At 52.3% G+C, this 24,306-nt stretch overlaps 1 protein-coding gene across 2 annotated transcripts in view; it reads left to right on the top strand.

Moving 5' to 3' along the window:
* Positions 1–11,023: 11,023 nt before the first annotated feature.
* TFDP1 (transcription factor Dp-1) overlaps positions 11,024–24,306 on the top strand; it is a 43,017-nt gene continuing 29,734 nt past the window's right edge. The window contains exons 1-2 of one of the 2 annotated variants that reach the window (XM_045772985.2): positions 11,024–11,100; positions 11,827–11,900. In XM_045772985.2, coding sequence (XP_045628941.1) covers positions 11,889–11,900 — 12 coding nt within the window. In that variant the 5' untranslated portion in view covers positions 11,024–11,100; positions 11,827–11,888. Of the gene's footprint in view, positions 11,196–11,826; positions 11,901–24,306 lie in introns of both variants that reach the window. The other variant, XM_045772984.2, reaches the window with a different exon arrangement.

Genomic DNA, 24,306 nt, shown 5'->3' with positions numbered 1-24,306 from the left:
CCACTCTTATGTGTTAAGTTAGCCAGAAAAGAAGCAGAAAAGCCCTAGACACCCTGTCCTTGGGTCCTACTAAAGGCAGAGCCCCAGATGCATGTGCTCTCTCTTTACCTGTGATCTCACTGGGTGGTCCTTGGGTGTTCCGTGTATCCTCCAGGAATTGTGAGTAATAAATCTTGTTCCTCAAACCAACTGATGGTTTTTGTGGAAGTGCATCCTGTGGCCATAAGAATACAAGGGTCAGTCCTCATATTGGCCCTGGCGGGGAATGTCTGTGGGCTCACTATGAATAACATGAGCCCGGATGAGTGCCTCAGGCATTCCTAGTCCCGATAATTAATAACCTTCCCAAACAGAAAGCACCAAGTTCGTGTAGGTTCACAGTGAATTCTACCAAACATTTAAGAAAGAAATAGTACTAAAATCTACAATAGGCTAAAGAGGAAAATCACATTATCCTCTCAATACACACAGAAGAAACATTTGACAAACTCCAATACTCATTCATGATTTTAAAATACTCTTAGCAAACTAGCGATAGAAGAGAATTTACTCAAATTGATAGTAAACACCTACAAAAAACCTACAGCTAGCATCACAGTTAATAGTGAGAAACTCAAAGCTTTCCCACTAAGATCAAGAACAAGACGAGAGGGGCCCCTGGGGGGCTCAGTCAGTTAAGCATCTGCTTTTGGCTCAGGTCATGATCTTGGGGTCTTGGGATCAAGCCCTGTGTTGGGCTCCCTGCTCACAGGGGAGCCTGCTTCTCCCTCTGCTTCTGCCCCTCCACCCTCTCATGCTCTCTCTCTCTTTCTCGCTCTCTCATAAATAAATAAAATCGTAAAAAAAAAAAAAAGAACAAGGGAAGAATGTTCTCTCTCACCCCTCCTTTTCAACATTTTACTGGAAGTCCTAGCTAATGCAAAAAGACCAAAAAAAAAAAAAAAAGAGGAAGAAGAAGAAAAAGAAAAGGTGCAAAGATTGGTAAGAAAGAAAGAAAACTATCTTTGTTTGCTGATGACAGGACTGTCTGTGTAGCAAATCCAGAAGAGTTGCCGAGAAACTCTGGAGTTAATAAGCAATTATAACAAAGTTACAGGGTACAGGGTGAGTATACAAAAGTCAGTTGCTTATATGCCAGCAATGAACAAGTAGAGTTTGAAATAAAAAAACTTAATACCACTTATGTTAGTACCCCCAAAATGAAATACTTAGGTATAAACAGAACAAAATATGTATAAACTCTACATGAGAAAAACTATAAAATTCTGATGAAAGATACCAAAGAACTATAAATAAATGGAGAGATATTCTATGTCCATGAATCCGAAGCCTCATTCATAATGTCGGGGTGTCAGCTCTTCCCAACTTTATCTATACATTCAGTGCAATCCCAATCAAAATCCCAGCAAGTTTTTGTGTAGATATTGGCAAACCGATTCTAACATTTATAGGTAGAGGTAAAAGACTCAGAAGAGCCAAAACAGTGCTGAAGGACAAGAACAGTTTGAGGACTGACACTATCCAACTTCAAGACCTACTGTAAAGCTATAGTAATCAAGATTGTGTGTTATTAGCAGAAGAACAGACAAGTAGATCAACGGAACAGAACAGAGCGCCCAGAAATAGACCCACATAAATACATACGTGGCAAATAAGCATAATGAAAAGATGTTCCACACCATATGTCATTAGGAAATTGCAAATCAAAACAACAATGAAATTCCACCACACACCTGTTAGAATGGCCAAAATTCAACAGTGACAACACCCGTGCTGATAAACGGGAACGCTCATCCATTGCTGCTGGGAGTGCAAGATCCATCCCCTTCAGAAGACAGTGCGGCAGTCACCGACTAAACTAAACATACTCTCACTATAAGACCCAGCAATCATGCTCTTTGATATTCACCCAAATGAGCTGAAAACGTGTCCTGCACATACGTGCTTATAGCAGCTTTGTTCGTAATTGCCAAACGGTGGAAGCAACTAAGATGTCCTTCAGTAGATGAATGTATAGGGGCGCCTGGCTGGCTCAGTCGGTGGATCATGTGACTCTTGACCTCAGGGTTGTAAGTTCGAACCCCATGTTGGGTGTAGAGATTACTTAAAACAATCTTTAAAAAAAAAAGTAGATGAATGTATAAATAGATTGTGGTATATCCAGACAATTGAATATTATTTAGTCCTAAATATTACATAGGCTATCAAGCCATGAAAAGCCCTGGAGGAAACTTACTTGTTGCTAAGTGAAAGAAACCAGTCTGAGAGTACATACTGTACGGTTCCAAGTATATGACATTCTGGAAAAGGCAAAACTGCAGAGACAGTGTAACGGTCAATAGTTGCCAGGAGTTAGTAGGGAGGGAGGATGAAGAAGTGGAATACAGAAGCTTCTAGGGCAGGATCAGTGTGATTCCATACATGTCATTATACATTTGCCAAAATATAGAATGTGCAAGACCAAGAGTGGACCCCAGTGTAAACCATGGACTTCGGGTGATTATGCTGTGTCAATGTGTGTTCACTGATCTTAGCAAATGTGCCACTCTGATGCAGAATTTGGATAGTGGGGGAGGCTGTGTGTAGGGGCAGGGCAGGGGGTATATGAGAAGTTTCTGTACTTTCTGCTCAGTTTTGTTCTGAACCTCAAATTGCTATAAAAGTGAAGTCTATTTTTCCCCCCAAACCAGGTTTCTAATTTCTTCCAAAATAATGCTGAGATTTTGATCGAGACGGCATTGTCTATAGGTTAGTTTGGAAAGAATGGGCACCTTGACAATACTGAGTCTCCCAATCCAAAAATATGATATATCTCCAAAGTGTTGGGTCTACTTTAGATTTTTAAAACAGTGTTTTGTATTTTTTCTATAGATCTTTGCACATCTAAATTAATTCCCAATAAGCTGATATTTTTCATGCTATTTTAAACAATATTTAAAATTGTTTTCCAGTAGTTTGTTGTTATACAGAAACATACTGTTTTTATCGCACAGGTCTTATATCTAGAGAATCTGCTGGATTTAGTGGTTAGTTTTGGTAGATTCTTGTGGTACTCCACATACACAATCATTTCGAGGAATAGAGACAGTTTAAGTTCTTCCTATTCAATATTTATGCCTCAATTTCTTTTTTCCTTATTGCACTGGTTAGAACCTTCTGATTAATGTTGAACAGAAGGGGATTTTCTTCCAACTGTTTTGAAAGTTTCAAAATACTGTGAGGTTGGTGGGGCACATGGGTGGCTCAGCTGGGGAAGCGTCTGACTTTGGCTCAGGTCATGATCTCAGCCCTGCGTTGGGCTCCCCATGAGTGGGGAGTCTGCTTGTCCCTCTCCTTCCTCTACTCTTCCCCCTACTCATGTTCTCTCTCTCTCTCTCAAATAAATAAAATCTTCTAAGAAAATACAGTGAGGTTGAGCAAATAGTAAAATACACACTCATACCTAAACGGCTGTTATCATTTTGCTATATTTGTTCTCCCCACTCTTTCTCTCTCTCCTCCTCTCCCATCTCAAAGACACACATACATCTCTCCCCCAACCACTCAAAAGTAAAGTATTGGCATCATGATGCTTAGAAACTCAGTTCATCACCATGCCTCTTCTAAGAAAAAAGACAGTCATCTGCACTGTCACACTACCATTGTCATACCTACCAAATAGCAAGGTCTTCTCTTATCTATTTTTTGGAACATAGATAATCTTCCCCAATTGTCCTTTCTAGCTTCTTTTTTTTTTTTAAAGAAAATAGTTCCATTGAGCTATAATTCATGTGCCATCAATTCACCCATTTAAAATGTACAATTCAATGTTTTTTGGTTACTAATTTCTAAAATTGTGGTAAAATACACTTCATAAAATTTGCCACTTTGCCTATTTTTAAGTGTACAATTCAGTGGTGTTAATTAAACTCACCATGTTGTGCACCCATTACCACTTTCTATTTCAAAACTTTTGAATCACCCTAAACAGAAACTCTGTGACTATTAAGTAATACCGCTCCCCATCCTCTACTAGCCTTGCTCACTGGTCACCACGCGTGTGCTTTATGTATCCACTCAGCTGCCTAGCTTAGCTATTTCACGTAAATAGAACCACACCCCGTTTGCCCTTTTGTGTCTGACTTACTTCACTCACTATAGTATTTTCAAGGTTCATTCACGTTGTAGCATGTGTTAGAATTTCATTCCTTTATATGGCTGAATAATATTCCATTCTGTATATTTATACCACATTTTGTTTATCCATTCACCCGCTGACGGCACTTATGTTGTTTCCGCCTTTTGCCTACTGTGAATAATGCTGCAGTGAACGTTGGCATAGAAGCATCTAACAGATTACTTGTGTGTGTGTGTGTGTGTGTGTGTGTGTGTGTGTGTGTGTGTGCGGAGTTCTGTTAATGTGATGTGTTAACATTGACTGGTTCTCTTATGTTGAAAAACACTTGCATCCTTGGAATAAATCCCACTTGGTCATAGTGTGTAATTGGATGAAAGATATGACTATAAATCCAAGAAGCTCAATGAATTCAAAGTAGGATGAACTCAAAGTCAAGTAAACTTAAAGAGACCGGCACCGAAACACCTTGTAATCAAACTCAAAGACACAGGGAATCTCTAAAGCAAAGAGATGTGACTCACTGAGATCCTGAGTAAGACGAACAGCCGGTTTCTTATCAGAAGCCATGGATGCCAGAAGGCAGGAGGATGACATATTTAAAATGTTGAGGGAAAACCCTCCAACCTGCCAATCAAGGATTCTGTATCCAGAAAACCTGTACTTCAAAAATAAGGGAGAAAGTAAGACATTTCCAGAGAGACAAAAGCAGAAAGAGTTTATGTCCACTAGAACTGTCGTACAAGAGACGCTATAGAGAATCCTTTCGGTTGGGACAGAAGGACACTAGACACAGCCAGAGGCCATATGAAGAAACAAAGACCTGTAGTAAGGGTGAATACAGGGGCAAATTATTGTATTCTTGGTTCGTAGCTATACTTTTAATTTCCTACCTGATTTAATAGACAAATGCATAAAATACTTAGAACTCTACATATTGGGCAAATAAGGTATATTTGTGTAGATGGATCAAAAAACATAGATTGGCAGAATGGATAACAAGCAGGCTCCAACTACATGCTGCCTGGAAGACTTGCTCTTGATCTGAGGACACACAAGTTGAAAGTGAGAGGATGCAAAAAGATTTTACTCACAATTTTGAGTTGTGACCAAATAGTGACCAAAAGAGACTGAAGTGGCTATGCTAATATCAGACAACATAGATTTTAAGTAAAACATTGTCATAAGAGGGGTGCCTGGGTGGCTCAGTTGGTTAAGCTGGCCCTGGGTTTTGGCTCAGGTCATGCTCTGGGCGTGCATCTGGCTCCATACTCAACAGGGAGTCTGCTTGAGATTCTGCCCCTCTCCCTCTGCCCCTCCCCAAGCTTGCACACACGCACATGCACCATCTTTAAAAAATTGTTACACGAGACAAAGGACATTCTGTAATAATAACAACGACATAATGTGACTGTGATAAAGGGTGAGTTCACAAGAAGATATACCAATTAGAAATACATACATACACACTAGGGGCACCCAGGTGGCTCAGTCAAAGAGCACTTGAGTTCAAGCCCCACATGGGGTGTAGACACTACTTAAATAAAACTTAAAAAAATAAATACATGTATATACACACTAAACATCAGTGTTTCTAAATAAAGGAAGCGAGCACTGACAGGTTAAGGGAGAAAAAGGCCATTCTAGAACAACATAGGGGACCTCAATGCCCCACCTCCAGCCATGGGCACAACACCAAGACAGAAGGCCATCAGGAACTCAGAGGCCCTGCACCACACTACACACCGATTGGACCTAACTCAGCCTGCCGACATCAGCACACACATTTGTCTCCAGCACGCACGCAGCCTTCTCCAGGGTTAGGTCCCGGAGACACGGCTGACCCGGTGTGAGCCAGCAGTGCGTTGAAGAAGAGCCTCGCTTGGAGTCTGCTCATCTCAGTGCCCTGGCTTCTTACCAGCCCCAAAGCAGGGTGCAAACTGAGAAATTTGAAGCAGGACGTAGCATGATTGTCCATTTTTAAAATACCACTCTGGCTGCTGGATAGGCAAGCGATCTGAGTGGGACGACTGCAGGAGGGAGCAGAGGAGTCGTTCGTCGTCCTCAGTGAAGAGGGCAGTAGAGGACAAGGGGGTGGCGGAGGAGATGGGAAAGAGAAGAGCTCAAGGTATTTCAAGTTGCTGACTGGTTTTAGCTACCAAGAGCACATGAGGCGTTTGACTTCCATCCAGGTTTCTAGTACGAATAACTGGGCGGACAGAGTTCCTTTCCTGCACCGGGGGATGCTGGACAAAGGCGCAGGATTGGCGGAAGAGGCATGAGTTCACGGTTGTTGTTGCAGATGACGTGGTAAGGGTTCGTCATATCACCCAGTTGTCTACTGAGAAGTCGTGCTCTTCCAACCTCGCATCAACGGCTTATGATGGTGTCCGTGAGGCCAAGAATTTATTTTTATTTTTTTAAAGATTTTATTTATTTATTTGAGATAGAGCAAGAGAGAGAGAGAGAGAGCACAAGCAGGGGGAGTGGGAGGCAGAGGGAGAGGAACAAGCAGACTCCCCGCTGAGCAGGGAGCCCAATGCGGAACTCGATCCCAGGACCCTGGGACCGTGACCTGAACCAAAGGCAGATGCTTCACTGCCTAAGCCCCCCAGGTGCCCCAAAGCCAGGAATTTAAATGGTTTTCCCCAAAGGAATCTGTAGCCTGGTTATAGGACGGCAAACCTAGACTGGAGAAAGACTCGGTGTGTGCTGTGCTGGAGGTTTTAGGGAGTGTGGAGAGGAAGAATGCACTCTCGAAGTGGCCTATCGATGTCTTGCTTTCTGCTGCCCGGCCTGGAGTGCCACTGCCAGAAACCTTTCCCAAAACTGCCCTGTGTCCAGTCCTCCTGCCCCAGCTGCCCCACACCCGCCCACACCAGCCTCTTCCTTGTCCTGGCCCAACAGCCTGGATGTGGGCTCCTGGGTCTGACCCCTGCTCTTCCCTGCCCCTATGCATCCTCAGCATGTTCTAGTAACGCTCTCTGTAGCCAACACTTGCATTTTGGAAGCTGGTGTCTGAAGGAACCCCTTACGTTTAAGAAATCTGCTCTCGTTAACTATTGGCAGGAGGCAGGTGCCACCCTCCCCCACTCCTCGCCCCCTGGGGAAATGTCACCACTACCAGAAGCTAGAGCAGTGGAGGAAGCCTGCCCATGCCCAGGCTTCAGTCCACAGTGGTGTGCTCCAGAACGGTAATCGCATTTGGACCGGTTTAAACCATTCTGGTCTCCGAGGCACAGTTTGCATGTTGGTGCCGCTGCCCCAGCCAGGTCGAGGGGGCAAGCCCAGCTTCCCTGGCCCCTGCGTGTTGCTGCTGAGCCGACTGACTGCAAATCTGCCGTCCTATTTTAGCAATCCTCTATCTTATTCATCTGTACAATATCAGCACTCAGAGTTTGGGGAGGAATGCAGGAAAGGCAAAACTTACGAAAGTGTGGTTTGTCTTCTTACCAAAGAACTCTATTGCTATCTATTTCTCAGCTAAAGGAATCTGAGCATCGGAGAGGCTGAGATGACTTATCCGAGGCCATTTGACTTCCCTTCGTGTCAGCTTCACTGTAGCAGGTGGGCTGTAAGGCCCCTCCCCAAATCTGTAAGATCAGCAGACAGGTAGTGGAGAAATGACCAAAGCGTTCGGTTGTACGTAAAGTCAAGTCCCCAACACCTGCTGTAGGCTCCGGGGCTGCTCTCCCTCCCCGTGACAGAACCGGATTCTATGGCGGAAGGACATGATGTAAGGACAACGTGGGTATTTCCGCCTCACACTGTAGGGTTCTGTAGAAAATAATCTTGTTGCCATCCCAGCTAGGGCAGTGTGGCCTCCCAGGAGAGCCCTTTAGAAGGGCTGTGGGGTTAAATGGCCAAGACCGGGACGATTTCTTGCATCGCAGAAGCCAGAGAGCACTGCAGGCAAAGGGAAGTGAAGAGGGTCTGAACAGTAAACAGGCTGGTGAGGTCAGCTTGAGTGAACTGGGTGCCACAGTCCAGAATTTGTCAGACCTGAGAAGTACTTCCCAAAGGACCACGGCTTCAGCCTGCAAATGATCATGCAAGTCTTTTAAGATGCGAGTAAATGCTGGGAGCCTAATACACAAGACGGGCCAGGACTGGCCTCTTCCCAAGAAATTTGACCAGAAATGTTCAAAATGAATCATGACGTAAGGAAGAGTAAGGATATCTCCACGTGTCTCGGTGGTGGGGTGGGGACTGCAGAATTTCTCTGTCAATGGGGCTTGAAGCGGTGACCTCCCTGGAGAGGGCTAGAGGATTTATCCTGAGGTTGAGCAAACATACTGATTTACTGATATTTTATGATACCCACACATAAGCAGGACAAAGTTTTCCAAAAATGGCTGTATATTTTAGCAAAGAATGAGAAAATGTCCCTTGTCCACATTAGGAACATTCCCCTATATAACTTCCACAAGCCCCTGTCCTCATCCCTGTCTTCCCACATCTTGATGTCACCATATTATGACCCAAGAAGGTGGAAAAAAGAAAGGCTGGACAGGACCAGTGTCGTCAAGGAGGGAACCAAATCGGATATTTAACACACACTTAGAATTTCAATTTTCAAGGGATTAGAACACGTTCTCTTTAAAGGACAGTTTAATGGGGTGATGATGTTGGGGGACCCCCTGAGACTCAACAGAGCAGGCCAACAAAGAAAGAGGGAGCTTTTGGGAGATGCGGACTTTCCCCGGGAAGGGTCTGATCACTTTATTCTAATCAACACAGAACAGTACCGTGGATGATGACACAGGATTGAATGCCAGCCACGGAGATGGGGACAGGTCAACACCCGAACGAAAGCATCACCAAAAGTCATGCTTCCCGAGCCCATGCTGCAGACAGAGTGGATACTGGAGGGTCAGGTGGACGCAGGCACCTGCAGGCTCATTACTCTTCAAGAAGGTTGCATGTCTGTGATCCAGTCTAGAGACTTCAAGGCAGGGCAGCGGCCGAAAATATTTGGATCTTCAACCAAAACTTTTAGAAATTCTGATACCTTTTAACACAGAAATGGGGGTTCTGTGGTATATTTGACTATGGAGTCAAAAAATAAAAACCCCAACCAACTTTTTGCCCTTTTCCCAAGTAAACCAGAGCCTCTTGAGCGGTCCCTGCTGTGGTAGCTCTTGCGAGATCGGCGTATTTCACTACAGTGATTTCTGTGCAGACATTACGGAGAATATTAGGGGTCGTTATCCCGTGGGAATGTTGTTGAATTACTGGAATCTTGAGTTCGCGGGGAGAGGTTTAAGATTCTGTACTCCGATCCCCTTTCTTCCTGAGCCCCCGGCTCTTACTGAGAAGCTTGCTGTCCTGTGTACTTGGGTCTGAGGGCTCGGAGTGGAGCATCCAGCTGCTGCCTGGGGGGCGCATGTTCAAATACAGTCAAAAATAAAGAGATACTGTGCAAGAAAAAGGGAGCTAGGACACATGACCCTAGAGGGACAACATGGAGGCTGCAGGTTCCGACACCCCGGGGGACCTGCTAAGGGGCCAAGAGCGGTATAAACTGCACCAGCAGAGAATTAAGACCATTCTGCAGGCAGGAATATGCAGGACTTTGCCTCTGCCCCATCACCCTCACCATCCACCTATCTTTGGTGCCCATCTGTGCTAATCTGCACAAAGAAGGTGCATATTTCTGCTGTCTTCAAGAAACCAGTGCTGCGCCCAGTGTTAGCAGAAGCGGCCTGTTGGCAGGGAAGCAGGAGTGGACATGAAACGTGTTGGGGTGTAATGGAATAGCAGCTGCCCCCACAGTGGAGAGAGGCTTTTGCTCTGCTCCTCACTGCACAGAGCCATGCAGCCCTGAACTTTGGACTGGAGCCCGGCCTCTGCTGGGTCTCTAGCCTGGGGGGTGGGGGGATATCGGGTGGGGTGGGCAATGCCGCCCTGCAGGTGGTGGGCTCCAAGGAGGACCAGTCTCCAGGGCTCAGGGTCCACCGGGCCTACCTGGTGCTGGGGGAGCAAACAGGCTGCCTGATTTCCCTCCTGAGCACCACACCAGGATGCGGGAATCGGGTGTAGGCTGGGTTTAGGCATGGAGACCGCTCGCCCTGCAGGTGCACAGGGCCTGCTGCACTGTGTGCACGCACACGCTATCTTCCCCGTGCACCTACACTTGCACACGGGCACATATGCACACTAAACAAACCCAGCCTGCCCTTCTCTTCCACAAGTACACTTGGACACATGTGCACATACACTCATCACGTCTTCTCCACGTGTGCACACACCGGCCTTTCTTCCTCCGTGTGTACAGCCACACATGCATGCAGCTGGCCTCTATCCAAGCGCGCACACACCTCTGCCCTCTCCTCCAAAGATACCACGCCTGCCTGTGCGCACCCCCAACCCCCTCTCCGCATAAGCGCCTGTGCGCGCGAGATCTACCCTCCTTCCGCCTGCATGAACACACACCCAGAAATACACTCATGTGCACATGCACACACCTGGCCTCCTCTCTCCCTTGCATACATCCGTGCACACACACTTGCCCCCCTCTGCACCTCTGCACACACCTGGCCCCTCTCCCGGCAGCACAAGCACACTCCCGGCCCTTCTCCAGGTGCGCGCACACCTCCGGTCCCTCTCCGAGTGCGCGCACACACACCAACACGTACACACCGCCTGCCCTTCTCCAAGTGTGCGCGCACATTGGCACGTTGCACACCTGCGGCTCCTTTCCAGGTATGCGCACACCTCCGGGCCCTCTCCAAGTGCGCGCGCACCACGGCTTCTCGGCACCAGACTTTTTCGTCTCTGTCCCCGCCCGGCGCGCACGCGCACATGCACCCGCACCCGCGCGCGCGCAGCCCATCCCCCTCGGAGCGCGCGGGCCGCACCGGCGGGAGGAGGAGGAGGGAGGCGAAGGCGCGAAAAGGCGCGCAGGCGCGCTGCGGGAGCCGGCCCGCCGCCCACGTCACGTCGCCGCGCCGCGCACGTCACGCCGCCCGACGCCCGCTCGCAGGGTGAGCCCCGCGCGCCGGCGCCTCGCAGGGCAGGGACCCCGGGGCCGAGCGCGCCGCCGGGACCCCGCCCGTGCCCGCGCGCCGGAGCGAGCCAGGTGCGGCGGGCCGGGGTCCCGCGGGGGGCGCGGACGCGCGGGCGCCCGCCCCGGTCCCGCCGCGTGTGCGCGCCGGCTCCGCGGCTCCCGCGCCCTGGGCCCCGGGCCCCCCGCGTCCTCGCCGCCGTCGGGGGCGCCCGGGTGGCCCGGCCCGGCGGGGTCGCGGGCGGGTCCCGGGCGCCGGGGCCCAGGGCGCGCGGGGGCCCTGCGGGCGGGGCTCCCGCGGAGCAGCGGCGCTCGCGCCGGGGGGCCGGGGCGCCGGGGTCGGCCCGAGCGCGGGGTTCTGGGGGCCCCCGCTGGCGCCGCGCGGGGTGGGGGCGGCGCTGACCTGACTGCCGGTTCCGGCGCGGGAGGCGCGCGCGCGGCGGCGGCGGAGGCCGGGTGACAGGCCCGCCGGGCCGGAAGCCCACCTGTCACGGTGGCCGCGGGTGGCTGCAGGCGGCCGGGTCTTTGTGTGGGCCGGTGGGCTGTACCCGCTGTCGGGGGCGGGGGGCGGGCGCCGGTGGGCAGCTGCCCCCAGGCCGGGCCGCGGGTCTGGAGAGGAGGGAGGGCCGCTCCGGGGGAGGGGGGTGCCGGGGCCGCCGGGGTTTTCATTCTTACTCATTTCTTGTCTTTCCGTCTTTCTTACCAGAAAAATCAGTTTTCTTCTCTGGAGGGTGAACCTTATAGCATCGATTTCACGGATCTGGTAACATGGCAAAAGATGTAAGTATATCTGCTCCGTCCGCGGACACGTCCTCGCTCTCCGTCCGTGGCTCGGCCGCGGCGGTGCGCGGGGGGCCCGCGGGTGCCCGCGCCGCCCGTCCTGCAGGCTGGGTCGCCCTCCCGTTCTGGATATTTGGGTTAAGTGAGGCCAAGCGCTGCGGCTGCGGCCGGTCATGCGCGCAGGGACCCCGAGCACCTGCGTGTGGACGGCAGGCCTAAGCACTTGCTTTGGCTACGTTGTTGTGGGGTGGTTTTTTTTTTTTTTTTTTTGCCTCAGAAAAATGAAATTTGGTGACTAATGAAATGTGAAAAATCCTACTTTAGCTTTTTCCGTGTTTGTCATGAAACTATAGAATACGTTGAATACTTTTTTAAACTTTGTTCCAGGAAACAGGCCTTTAGGTCTCGCAGCAGTGTGTTCCCCGGGCCGTGTGCTTTGCTGCGCCCTGTGGGGGTCAGTGCAGCCGGCCGCCCAGTAGTTGTTGCGCAGAGCTGGAGACCCGGCCCAGAGCGCGGCATGTGCCGGACCGCAGCCTCGCTGAAGGCATGCCGCGCTCGGTCGCCTCTGGGCACGCACCGCTGTTAGGCTCCCGCCCTGCAGCGCGGGGCTTAGTGTGGCAGAGAGTGAGAATCCGCGCTCGCACCTGCGTGGTGTGGTGTAAGCTGAAGTCGCCTCTGCGCGCTATGTCAGCTTGCGGTTATCACCTCCAGGTGCGTTTGTGGATGGCCATGCCCGGTTCCCTGGTGTTTACCCCCCAGAGCTGCCCGACAGGTGGTGTGTGCGCAGTAGCAAAGGAGGGGTCTCAGGGAGCCTGTGTGCTCCAGCGAGCCACGTTTGTTGACTTTACTGTGTTCGGAGGCTGAATGACTGCGTGTCGGGAGGCCCTCTTGGAGCCCATCGTGGCCTCTGCCATCTCCTGCAATGGGCAGCTCCACAGAAGCAGCCTCCGCAAAGTGCAGGGCAGCCTCGGGCTCCCCCTGGCTGGGTGTCCCTGGAGCTGACGGTGGGTGACCCTCTGGAGGGTAGAGTGGGGTAGTGGAGGCTGATAGGCAGCCTGAGGAGAAGCAGAGGTGAGTGCCTTCATGTCCTGAGAGCTGGGGACGTCGGGTGTGGCTGGAACCAGGTGTCACCAGGGCTGGTGGATGGGCTGGGATGGGCTGTGTGGTCCCCAGGAAGGCGTTCGGCTATTTCTCTAGCTGCCTTGCTGTTTTGAAGTAGGGGTGTGACATCTGAGTCTGGGGCGGTGACTCCGGCAGCCGGTGTTGGAAGCAGCAAGGGTTAATTGAGGCAGTAGCGCTGCAGTTTGAGCTAACGTAAGATCAGAGCACAGGGGGTGGGCTGGGACCCCAGCTTTACAGAGCTCCAGGGTCTCTGTGGAGGGCTGGAGGGGGCTGGAGTTGGGTGCTGGGGGTCACAGTGAAAGAGGACAAATTTAGGGGACAGGTAAGGGTCAGCCAGGCAGATTTTAGCGAAGAGAGTACAGGAAAATGGCATGGCAGGTTTTGGGAACGCTAGACAGTTGAGCGCGTTGACTGAGGGGTGATGGAGTGGTGGGGCATGGGCAGGTTTTAAAGGGTAGGAGCCACCCCTTGAAGGAGAGGGGCGCCAGCTGGAGGGGGCCTAGGGAGGGGCAGCAGGCTCGGGGCCGTGTTGGCCATCCTGACCGGTTATCTGTGGGCCACACTGGCCCTGGCGGGCATCTAGGCACGCAGACCACTGTCGTAGGCTAACCCCCCGAACTGTGTCTCTGGTGGAGGGGCCTGATGTCATCTTCCGGGAAGACCTGTATCTTTTCACTCATCCTGTGGTGGGCGTGTCTCAGTTTAGAATTGACACGAGCCAGGCCCTTGGCTCCTGTGTGCGGTGTCTACCTCAGTTCTCAGCATGTGGGGACGAGGGGGAAATGCCCGAGTCGAGGGCGACCTGCCTGTTTTGTTCATGTGTCCATCCTGTCCATCATCTGCTGTTTGACGAGTGCCCGTGCCTGGCAGAGAGAGCAAGGTGTACCATTTGCCTTCTCCCATGAAGCTTGCAGGGGCTGGGGGGGCCTAGAGCAGTGGGGGTGTTGGGGCAGGAGGGGAGCCGGGGCATGGAGGGGCTGCACGGTATGAGGGGGCCCTGGAGCAGGGAGCTGGAGGGGGGGCAGGGGTAATGGGGAGGCTGGGACGTGGAGGGACCAGGGGTTGGGGGGTAGAGGGTGGATGGAGAAATGGGGTTTGCCCCAGGGGCAGGAGGGCATGGGGGGGAACCCGGAGGTATGGGAAGGCAGGGCTGGGGTGGCTGGGGGTGGAGGCCCCCGAGGAAGCAGTGCTGTTTTCACAGGAATGGGGGGACAGGAAGAGTGTGGAGGTGGGTGTGTGGGGCCTGCAAGAGGCTAGACCGAGAGCCCAGCTGCTCTGGCGCTCACTGCACCTCGTGTTTTCTGTTTCTAGAACACAAATAAATATTTCTGTGTTTTTAAAAAGGGTATCTAGACAAAACACTGTAATTCCTTTGCTTGAAAAAACCCTTGCATTTTCTAGCAACGTGTGAAAATAAGCCTGATTCCTTGGTGATTTGTTGCAAGCGTTGCATTTTGCAGGCGTGTGTCTTCACCTGGAGGTGTGCGTGACAGGAGCGAGTGGGCTGCCGTCAGGTGTCCTGGGGGCAGGACCCTGTGCCCTCCTGCTTCTCTGTCTTTACTCCGGCCTGACACAGACGGCCATGTGGCCTGGGGCAGCGTGTCAGGATGGAGGCCTGCGGGTGCCTGTCTCTAGGAAGCTGGCTGGGCAGCGGGGGCTGAGTGGGCCATAGGCCTTCGACATTCTTTTACTGAAAGTATGTTGGTGTAAGCTGGCGATGAAAAATTCAAATGGTAAAAATCCAAATTCCGTATTCATACCTGGCGTGGAGGGGAGAAAGCTCAGGTGGCACAAAGCACAATGTGAAAGTGACCGAGACCCCACCTCCGTCATTCCCAGAAGTGGCCGACCCTGAGCAGCAGTTTTGGGGTTCACTTCCGGAATTTAATATAAGAATATCGGCAGGTACTGGTATCTGGGGCGGGAGTTCTCTGGCTGTAGAGACAGGCCACACAGTTCCAGCAGTCCCTCCTGCAGTCTGGAACACTTTTGGAAGCCAACACCTGGGGGTCAGTGCAGCCAGCAGAGAACTGCCTCAGGGCCTCCCACCAGCGCCCACATGGGACCCTCTGGCCGCGTGCGGGCTGCCTCTCCATGCTCAGCTGGAAGCTTGGGGCCCTCCTTAGTTGAGCACCGTGGCCAGTGTTTCTACAGTCCTGTGGAGAGCGTCTCAGCTGGGCAAGGCACACGGTGACATTTCAGTTGCCACCCTCGGACCTTGTGGGTACAGCCATGGACCTGTCCCTCTGTCATGGGGTCTCATCACCCTCGGAGGTGAAAAATGGAGATTATGTACTGATTAATGAAGCTAGGGATCTGTGATTTTGGTTTTGTGCCAATCGAGGCTCCCGTGGACATAGATCACGACTGGGGAGGTTCGCCAGGCTGAGAAGACAGTCACATTTTCAGCACTGAGAAGGGCCCCAGAGGTAAACGTCGACCTCAGAGAAAATACAGAAATTGTAATTGCTTAAATGTGCTCATTGTGTTAGAAATTGCCCTTGGGTGAAGTAGGAAGGGGAAGGCATCTGACGTGATAGTGTGCCCACATGCGAGCTGTGTGCATTGCTGTGTGTGTGTGCACGTGTGTGTGTGCGCGCGTGCGCGCGCAGTGCGGCCCCACAGGGCTTTGCGGATTTCGTCAAGGTCACAAGCAGAGCCCACGCCCGAGCCCCTCGTGAGCCCCGGTGGGAAGTCTGTGTTCTTGTCCTCGTCTAGTGCTGTGAAGGTTTGTAAAGAACAGGGAGGTAGCTGGCTGGCTGTAAAATTACAGAGATGCTTTTGCGGGGGGATGTCACTAGGCGGCCGTGGCCCTTCCTGGGGCCTTCCCTGCCCCTGCAGGCTGCAGGCGTGGGAGCCAGAAGGCCGGCCTGCCTGCGGGGAGCCTGGTCCACGGTTGAGGGCAGTGCCGCGGCAGCTCCTGCTGGAGGAGGTGGTCTGTAAGTCCTTGTGCAGCGTGTATGGCCTCTGGCTTGAAAGCGGGTCTGGGACTCCACTTTGTGTTCTGTGAGTTTATGGAAAATTCTCTGAATGGTGTTATCGAGAGCTGGAGACCAAGGAAGAATGCACCCCATCTAAGCTTTGGAGGGCTGATATAATGAGGCCTGCTTTAATACCACTAGGAGACTAATGAGCTTATCTAAAAATACACGTACTGAGTATCATTTTTCAGACCCAGACCTCGATGGCGAAATGAGGGCTGAAGAAGTAAACGCGGTAAAGCAGTGGCATGCGGTTTCCTTCGGTCTCGGCCGGAGTGAGTGGTGGGATCCGATGCTAACTTGTGCCGCAGAGACGTCACGTTGGACGTGGAGAGGGGCGTCGGTGGCTCGCACGCAGGTTACCAAGTGAGGAGGGCTGTGGTGGTGGGCTTGCTCTTACCCGGGCTTCTCATGGTTCAGAATTCACGTTTTTCTGTGTGGGATGCACTGGGGAAACTCTGGGATGGGGTCCCAAGCAGAAATCTGCAGCTCAATTGAGAATGTCAACCCGGAGCATCTCGGTGTCAAACAGTGTTGGACGAATGAATTCCTGGTATAAAACTCGAAAGATAAAAGGCTGTCCTTCTCCTAGAATCAGTTCCGTGCTTTTGGTTTGTCTCGGACCATTGGGCAATGGGCCTGTGGTGTTTCTGCACACCGTGGCTGATGGTGTGACTTCTAGGGGACACTTTCCTCCCAGAGCACAGAGCCACCTTTCTGAAAAGCTCTTCCCTTTAAATGTTTAAAACACCTTATTACTTTTCAGCGTAGAACAGTTAGGAAATTCTCATTCGGAATCCATACCTGGCTTCTCCTGCGTTGAACTTCGCACTGTCTGTGGGCAGGGAGGGGTCACCCAGCAGGTGCTTGCTGAGGGCGTATTGTCTGGGCTGTGGGGTGTCGGCACTGGCCGAACGAGAGGTGGGACCCCCAGACACCTTCCGACTTAGTGTCGTGTGACACGCGAGAGGGCGTGTGTGCTGCCCGTCCCAGATGTGGTCCAGCGTGGGTTTAGCAGCTGTACGTTTATTCGGCACGTTGGGGAGTTGTAGATGGTCGGTTGTTGAAAAATCAAAATGGATACAAACCTCAACACGTCATTTTATTTTATTTTATTTTATTTTATTTTATTTTATTTTATTTTATTTTATTTTTTTAAGATTTTTTATTTATTTATCTGACAGAGATAGAGACAGCCAGCGAGAGAGGGAACACAAGCAGGGGGAGTGGGAGAGGAAGAAGCAGGTTCATAGTGGAGGAGCCTGATGTGGGACTCGATCCCATAACGCCGGGATCACGCCCTGAGCTGAAGGCAGACGCCTAACTGCTGTGCCACCCAGGCGCCCCCCAACACGTCATTTTAAATTCAAGTATTTATTCACTCCCCAGTCCTTGCTTTAGAGTGAAAGCCCTTTCTTAGCCCATGTGTTTGAGAGTCTTGCCTAAGCTGACATGTGATGTCGGTGTGTCGTTTAAAGACATCACACGCAGCCTTCTAGGTTGTCTCAGGTTTTCCAGGGTTTTAATAACAGGTGAAGCAAAGCAGGGAGGCGTTTAGGAATGCACATGGCGAGCGTCCCACAGCACTTGACCGAGCTCCCGGGAGTGCAGCCGTGCAGGTTGCCTGAGATTCCCCAGGAAGGGCCGAATGCCCACTGGTTTGACAAATGGCGTCCCACCGTATGGACGCGCCCTAGGTCCCCCGTCTCCAGCGCTGGGGGTTCTCATGCTCTCTGGCCAGCTCTTCTCAACCTTGTGCCGACTGCGATGGCGTCCAGGGGTAAGTCCTCGGGCGTGGAACTGTGTGGACGCAGACGCGCACTGTCTTTGAGAACAATTGTGCCGGTGTGTGGTTTCATCGGGTTGTAGCAGAGAACTCATTGTAACGGCGTTCAGTTTGAAATTCAGTTTAAAAGCCCAGAAAACTTGCTCCCTTTGGTAGGTAAAATTTTAAGTTGTGTTTTGTGTTAGTTATGTCTTGACACAGAAGTTGAATATTTTCCTTTTAAAACGTGTTTCTCTGAATTGATGGCGTGCCCTGTGCTCATTTTCCTAGTCTAGTGTCAGATTCCTGTTGGTTTGCACTCACTCTTTATAAATTGAGGTTGTTAACCCTTTATTCATCATTTCGTAGCAAAATGTTAACATTAGGTTTGCCTTTGTCATTCTGGCAAGCGTTGTAAATGTAAAATGATTTCATTGAAAACCTGTGGTTTATACCTTGAATTCATACCCTGAGTTTTCATGTTAAATACAGGTAGTTTTAGGTAGTTTAAATGTTTGTGTTGGGTTTGATGGGTTAGTAGGTATTTGTTCATCTTCATTTAGCGGGACCCTTAGGACTCCGAGGCCCACGTTCAGGACAGTGGCCAGTGTTCGCGTAACTTCCTGAGTAATGACAGTGCAGCAGAAGCAAAGCCCATCGGGTCTGCTCAGCCTTGTGCAATGTCTTCCTTCCTCCGCTTGGAAGTAATAGTGACTTGGACTCTACCTTGAGGGGCCTTATGTTTCTCATTTTATTTGCTTTTCTGAAAAACGAGGGTTTGAGTGACAGTTTTTTACCCTCCTGTATTGACACAACCTAAGTCCTAGTTTGCAGGGAAGGAGGAGGAAGAGGGAGGTGTTTAGGTGGGAGTTCAACCTGCAAACTTGTCCCGAGGCTGAGTGTGGGGGTCAGTTATGAAGTCGTACGCGGCTTTGATGCAGAGCACTTTGCAGAAGTTGCTCACTCCTGGGGGTCGCCAGCACTTCTGCACTGCTGAAGCCCTTTGCTTTGTGAAATTTAGGTACCTCACGTGTAATGAAACACAGCATAAAAGACGAATGTTTGCTTTAATATGGTCTAAGTAAGTGGCTCACAGTAGGACGGCTGTGGGTTATGAGGTGACCTGTCCTTGTTTTAGGGTGCCCTGGTGTGCCCTCCCCCAGCACAAGCACCAGCTTGGGCAGGAGGGAAGTGGCAAAATTAAACAATCTCGTGGGGTTTTGCAACTGCAGAGAGCTTTGAAACCAGGCCTGTAGACCTGGGTGCTGGAGCACTTCCCAGCAGGACAGGGGCTCCCGGGGCACCTTCCTCCTGTGGATGTAGCTCCTCTTTCCTTAACAAACTGAGCAGTGGCCCCACGGAGCTGCACGGCCACGTCTCACTTTGGGGGCGGGAGGGGTGAGGAGGTGGTCAGTGTGCAGGTCAGTTTCTCTGATGCCCGAGGCCCCGCCGTCTCGTGCATCCTAGGTCGTCGTTGCAGTGACGTCTGGCTAGACACTGTGCTCATTCTGCATTTTGGAGCAGTCCTTCCCCTGGGCAGGGAGAGGGCCCACTGGGCCCCAGGGAGCTGCCCTGGAGGTTGTGAAGGACTGTGGTCCTCGTGCAAGCTCCTGGCCTTGGCGACTTGGTTTTTGTTGAAAGGGAAGTCAGGGTCTTTCTGAAAGGGAGAAAGTGCTCTGCAGTAACTTTTCCAGAATAGAAGTCAGAGTAGCGTGTTTTTAAATTAGCCAGTAAAATAAAGACACTGCTTGAGCAGAAACATCTCCACCTTTGGCTCTGTTACTCCCAGGAGAGGCCTATAGGCCTGGACCCCACCACCCTCCACTTGAAGCCACGGGACCATGGGCATTTCCTGGAAAGGATTTCTATGTCAGGACAGACACAGTGATTCCGAGTGGACCCACACTGTGGGCTTGAGTTCAGCTGTCCCTCTTGCTGAGTTTTCTCTGGGGCTTGGTGACTCGTTGGGAGAATGAAGGTGACAACTGTCCTGTCCCTTCCTCTCGGGGCAGTGATGATTAAAGGGCCAGGCGCATCATCACATGTCCCGCCTAGCCTGGCAACCCTTGGGTGGATTCTGAGAGCAAGGCGTACGGCTTTGAAGAACTTAGGAGCTCATCGCAGGCCCGGGCCTTGTAGACATGCTTCGAGGCTGTGAGTGGTTGGTCTAATCAGAGCTCTGGGGGAGGACTCCACTCCTGGTGAGGGAATCGGCTCCTTGTTAGGGCCTGAGCTCGGGAACCGAGTTGGGGTGCAAGGGGCAGCAGGCTCCTGGAGACAGGGTGTAGGGAGGATGCTGCTTCTCTGTCAGGAGTCCAGGGTCCCCAGGCCCATTTTAGCCCCGTTCCTCACCTCAACCCCAGTCTCTCTGCAGACAGCTCTCTGCCCTGCCTCCTCCAGCTTGCCCTGACTGTAGTTTGGACAAGTTGCGTGGAGGTGGGCCCCAGGAACTTGTCCTGGGTGGATGGAGCCTCTGAACCCTGGGGGTCCCCCTTTAGGGGTTGAGGCTGGGGCTTGGCCGTCAGGAGGGTAGGTGTGGGGCAGTTAAATAGCATGGACTTTGGTTAAGGAGAAATGCACTCGGTGTGGCCATCTGGTGGGTTCAGGCTTTGTCATTATAAAGAAGGTGGACTCCTGTCTATGGGGGAATGACTTCCTGATAAATCACATCCTAGTCTGTTGCTCTATGTCCCGCCTTACGAGTCCCCGCCAGGTCCCATGAGCCGTCTCCCTCCACTGCTCAGCAGCTGTGAAAATGCAGGACTCAGCATACAGAGCCACTTCAGCGTACATTGGCCGTAGAAACGCCAGAAAGTGAGACGCGGGCAAATACTTAAACAGTGTTTTGGAGCCCTGTTATATTTTCTTCCAGGCAGTTTTGCATTTCTACGTGCTCTAGAATAAATCTGATATTTTTCTGGCAAAAAGGCAAAGGTTGAAGTGCAGAGCACAGTCAGATATGGAAGAAAAGCAGATGCTGTGGTTCAGGCTGCGTCGTCTAGGAAGGGCGGTAACTCTGGGGCACGAGGGAAACCGATCCAAGGAGAAACACAGAACCTTGTGCTTGGTGTGAGTAGGAGGCTGCTGCTGCCTGTGCTTGTTGAAGTGGGCTGGGGGATAGTAGTGTAATGATTCTGCGTTTGGTGGACATTTAGGTCCAGCCTGGTAGGTGGAGTCAGGCAGAGGCAGATGGAGACGCTGATTTATACCGAATGTCTGGTGGCGGTCGCGGGAGCCAAGGGCTGCGGGCATTTCTGCGCCGGGAGAGACTGCACGTCGTGGAGTGTGAGGAGAGGAGAGTGCTGGAGAGGTTGGCCTAGGCTCTGCGTCGTTTTGCTGACCATTGGTGGGGGAGGGGATGGCAGGAACAACTGTACCTGTTTGTAGCTGCTGGTGTCGTGGCCCCTGGCAGAGAACCCAGGTTCTCACCTAAATTTCAGAAACCCTGGTGGCAGTACCGCCCGCTCCCCTGACCCTGTGCCTCACCTCCTCCCCCTTTCTCCTCAACTCGTTGGGATTTGCGAATTTGACTCCTACCTCCCAGGTCTCCCCTCACCGATGGACTTGAGGCTCTCTCCCGAGGATGTGGATTTCTTATGGTTGCTGGCTGGAGTGCGCTCGTGGCGTGAGCCTGTGCGTTTCCTTTCCAGACTTGCCCTTCTGCTCTTCAGCCACCACTGCCCTGCCTGTGGCTCAGAGCCAGCTCTCCATGACCTTCCGTCCTGCTCTGTCTGGTCTGTGGACATGGGCCTCTGCTCCATTGGCTCTTGCCGCTACCTTGGTCTGTTTCCTGTGGTTGCCCCTCCGATCCACAGCCTCTAGCCTGCATCCTGACCCGTCCCCCATCATCACTAGATTTTGTTATCCTTGGGACCCTATATCCTTTGTTTTATCCAGGCTATGCTTTATCCAGTTACAAAGCACAGCGTTTTAGTAAGAATTCAAAGGATATCAGAAAGCTAACAGTTATTGAAAATCATAGTCCAGGGTGATTCTATTATTAATGTGCTGGTGATGATTTTGGGGATAACTCCCTAGCTGTGAGTGTTTAACATACAGCGCTATCGTACAGCTTCACATAAACGGACTTCCACGTTCTCTTCCTGCTGTTTAACTCCACAGCTTGTAGGTACATTGGTAACTATAAACATAAATACCTGAAAAGTCACTTTTATGGAACATTTGAGTTCTATGCAAGTGCAGAGAGAACATGGTGCTGACACCCTGCACCCCGTCACCGTCCTGAGCAGCCCTGCTCGCGGCTGTTTGTCCACACTTCTCCGTCTGCCGGGTGATCGTAGAGCTGGTTACAAACACGTTGTCCTCCCATTAAATATTCTAGCGTGTATCTCCTGAAATGCCCAAAATAACGAACGAGAGTTTGTTAGTATCATCTGAGAGCTGGTGTCTGGGAATTTGATCGGTTTGCGTCAGGGTAGAGCTGGTGTTTTGTTTGGTTGTGTCCTCGTGTATTTGGTCCTGCTGATGGGCATTTAGGTTGTTTCCGGGAGCTTCCTTCCCTGTAAGCGGAATTGGGACACGCACCCTTGCTCGCGGGCTCTTGCAGTGGCCGGTGGCCCAGAGTGCCCTCCCTGCCTTGGGAGTGCGCCGGTCCCGCAGGGCGGGCGGGTTGGGGAGAGGCAGGAGCGCTCGCTCACTGTGTGCTGTTTAGGGCACGGGCTCAGTCCGAAGCCCGCCGCTGAAAGTAGCGCTCCTGCCATATTGTTTCCACTTTGTTCTTTTGTCCACTTGGAACCTGTTTTTTGCGTGATGAAACTGAACTCTGCCTTAGACTTTTTCGCATAATGCGCCACATCCGATTGCTTTGTGAGGTCACTGTGGTGCCGTTTCTGTGCAAGGACAGAATAGGCGGCAGGCGGGGAAGGCAGGAAAGTGCCCAGTGCGGGCTTCGGTGCGTCCTCAGGTGCCCTGTCAGTGTTGTCACGGCTTGCGGTGACATTGTTACCCTGTGGTTTCCTGGGGTCCAGAGTTCGGCTGCAGCTGTGCTGGCTCCCAGTCCAGCACCCGGAGGCAGCCTGACAGCTCCGGGTCCCTGTGGGCAGGACCATGCCTGAGCTCACTCACCTGGTCCACGGGACGCGTTCACTTCTGGGCTGTTGGTTGGGAGGCGGCCCTCAGTTTCTGGCCTTGTGGGTCCTCTGCAGGGTAGCTAATGTGGCCAGAGTGAGGCAGCAGCCAGGGAGGGGAGGGAGGGGATGGAGCGAGGTACACACACACACACACACACGCACACACACACACACACGGAGCGAGAGACGCGTCAGCAGGACAGGCCTCCTGAAACCTAACCTGGCCTTGGCAGATCTTGTCACTAGGTCAGGCCACACTCAAGGGGAGGGGGTTGGGCAGGGCCACGAAGTTCTGGGGTGGGAGGCCCCCCTCCCGCATTGGACACATGCGGGGTGCCCCCAGGCTGTCTGCTGGACCTGGCCGGTCCTTAAGGGGTGTCTGCGGCTGGGAGGATGGTGGTGCGGGAGGCTCTGGTCCTGTGTGCTCTGAAGTCAAGGGAGGGTCTGCATGGGACCCACAGGGTGAAGTGAGGGGCGGGTCCCACTGCGGGTCCCCAGGCCGTCCAGATAGCTCTGGATGCAGCTGCTTCCTTAGATCGTCGCCCCTAGAGCTTGTGGCGTTCAGGAGAGTCCGGCGTACTGCGGTGTGATGCGCAGTGTGGACGTTTCCGCTCAGTGCCGTGCCGTGTATCCCTCAGGGAAGCTCAGGATCTCCTCTGTGGCGCTGCGTGCTTCTGTAGCGGGGTCGGCCCTGGGTACTTGGTGTCTTTGTTGCCTCTGTGAGAGGACTGGGTGGATCTTCTCGTTCTTGCCGTCACCCTGTCGGCCTCATGCAGGTGCCCCCAGCAGCACCCATGCCCTCTGTGCTCCCTCAGGCACACGCGTGCTTCTGATGCTGTGGTTGGGTGCCGGCCGCCACTGTGTGCCGCGTGTGCGGACTTGGAAGGGGCCTTCTGGAAGGAGCAGAGTCGGGAGCGTCGCTGAGGGCGAGGTCCGCAGAGGAGGGAGGGTCCTCTCCCCAGGTCCTCGTGGACTCTTTCGAGGCGCCCGGATGACGGCACCTGCTGGTGTTCTGTGTGGGTATCAGTAAGGACGTGGGTGTGTAGGTTTCTCTTTCTGTGCTGGCTTTCCCAGGTTTCCCCATCCTCATGACGCGGTTGAAACCTCGACTCCTCATGCTCTCATTGGCCTGTCTTGGTGGTTTCGTCCTCCTGTCTTGGAATTATGTCTGCATTCCACTGGCAAACTGCCGGGCCCACTGCCTCCTCTGGGAAGTACAGTTCTGTTGGAGCGGTCTTGCTGTTTGTGTCAGACCTCCCGTGGCCTTCGGTGCCGCTCAGCACTTCCAGCCTCCCCCGGGCTGGTGCCCTGCCTCACAGGGCCTCTGTCCAGTGGGGGGCCAGGGGCAGCAGGAAGTCACTGGTACGGGAGTAGAAAGTGCTCAGAGAGGCAGCCCGAAGCATGGGGCCTGCCCGTCCATGGAGGAGGGCAGCGAGGCTGCACCCCGC

Source organism: Ursus americanus, chromosome 10 (genome assembly GCF_024610735.1).
Source record: "Ursus americanus isolate L20-20 chromosome 10, mUrsAme1.1.p, whole genome shotgun sequence".
Taxonomy (NCBI): Eukaryota; Metazoa; Chordata; class Mammalia; order Carnivora; family Ursidae; genus Ursus; species Ursus americanus.
Note: the sequence above shows the minus strand (reverse complement) of the source record. Positions and strands in the feature narration are given on the sequence as shown.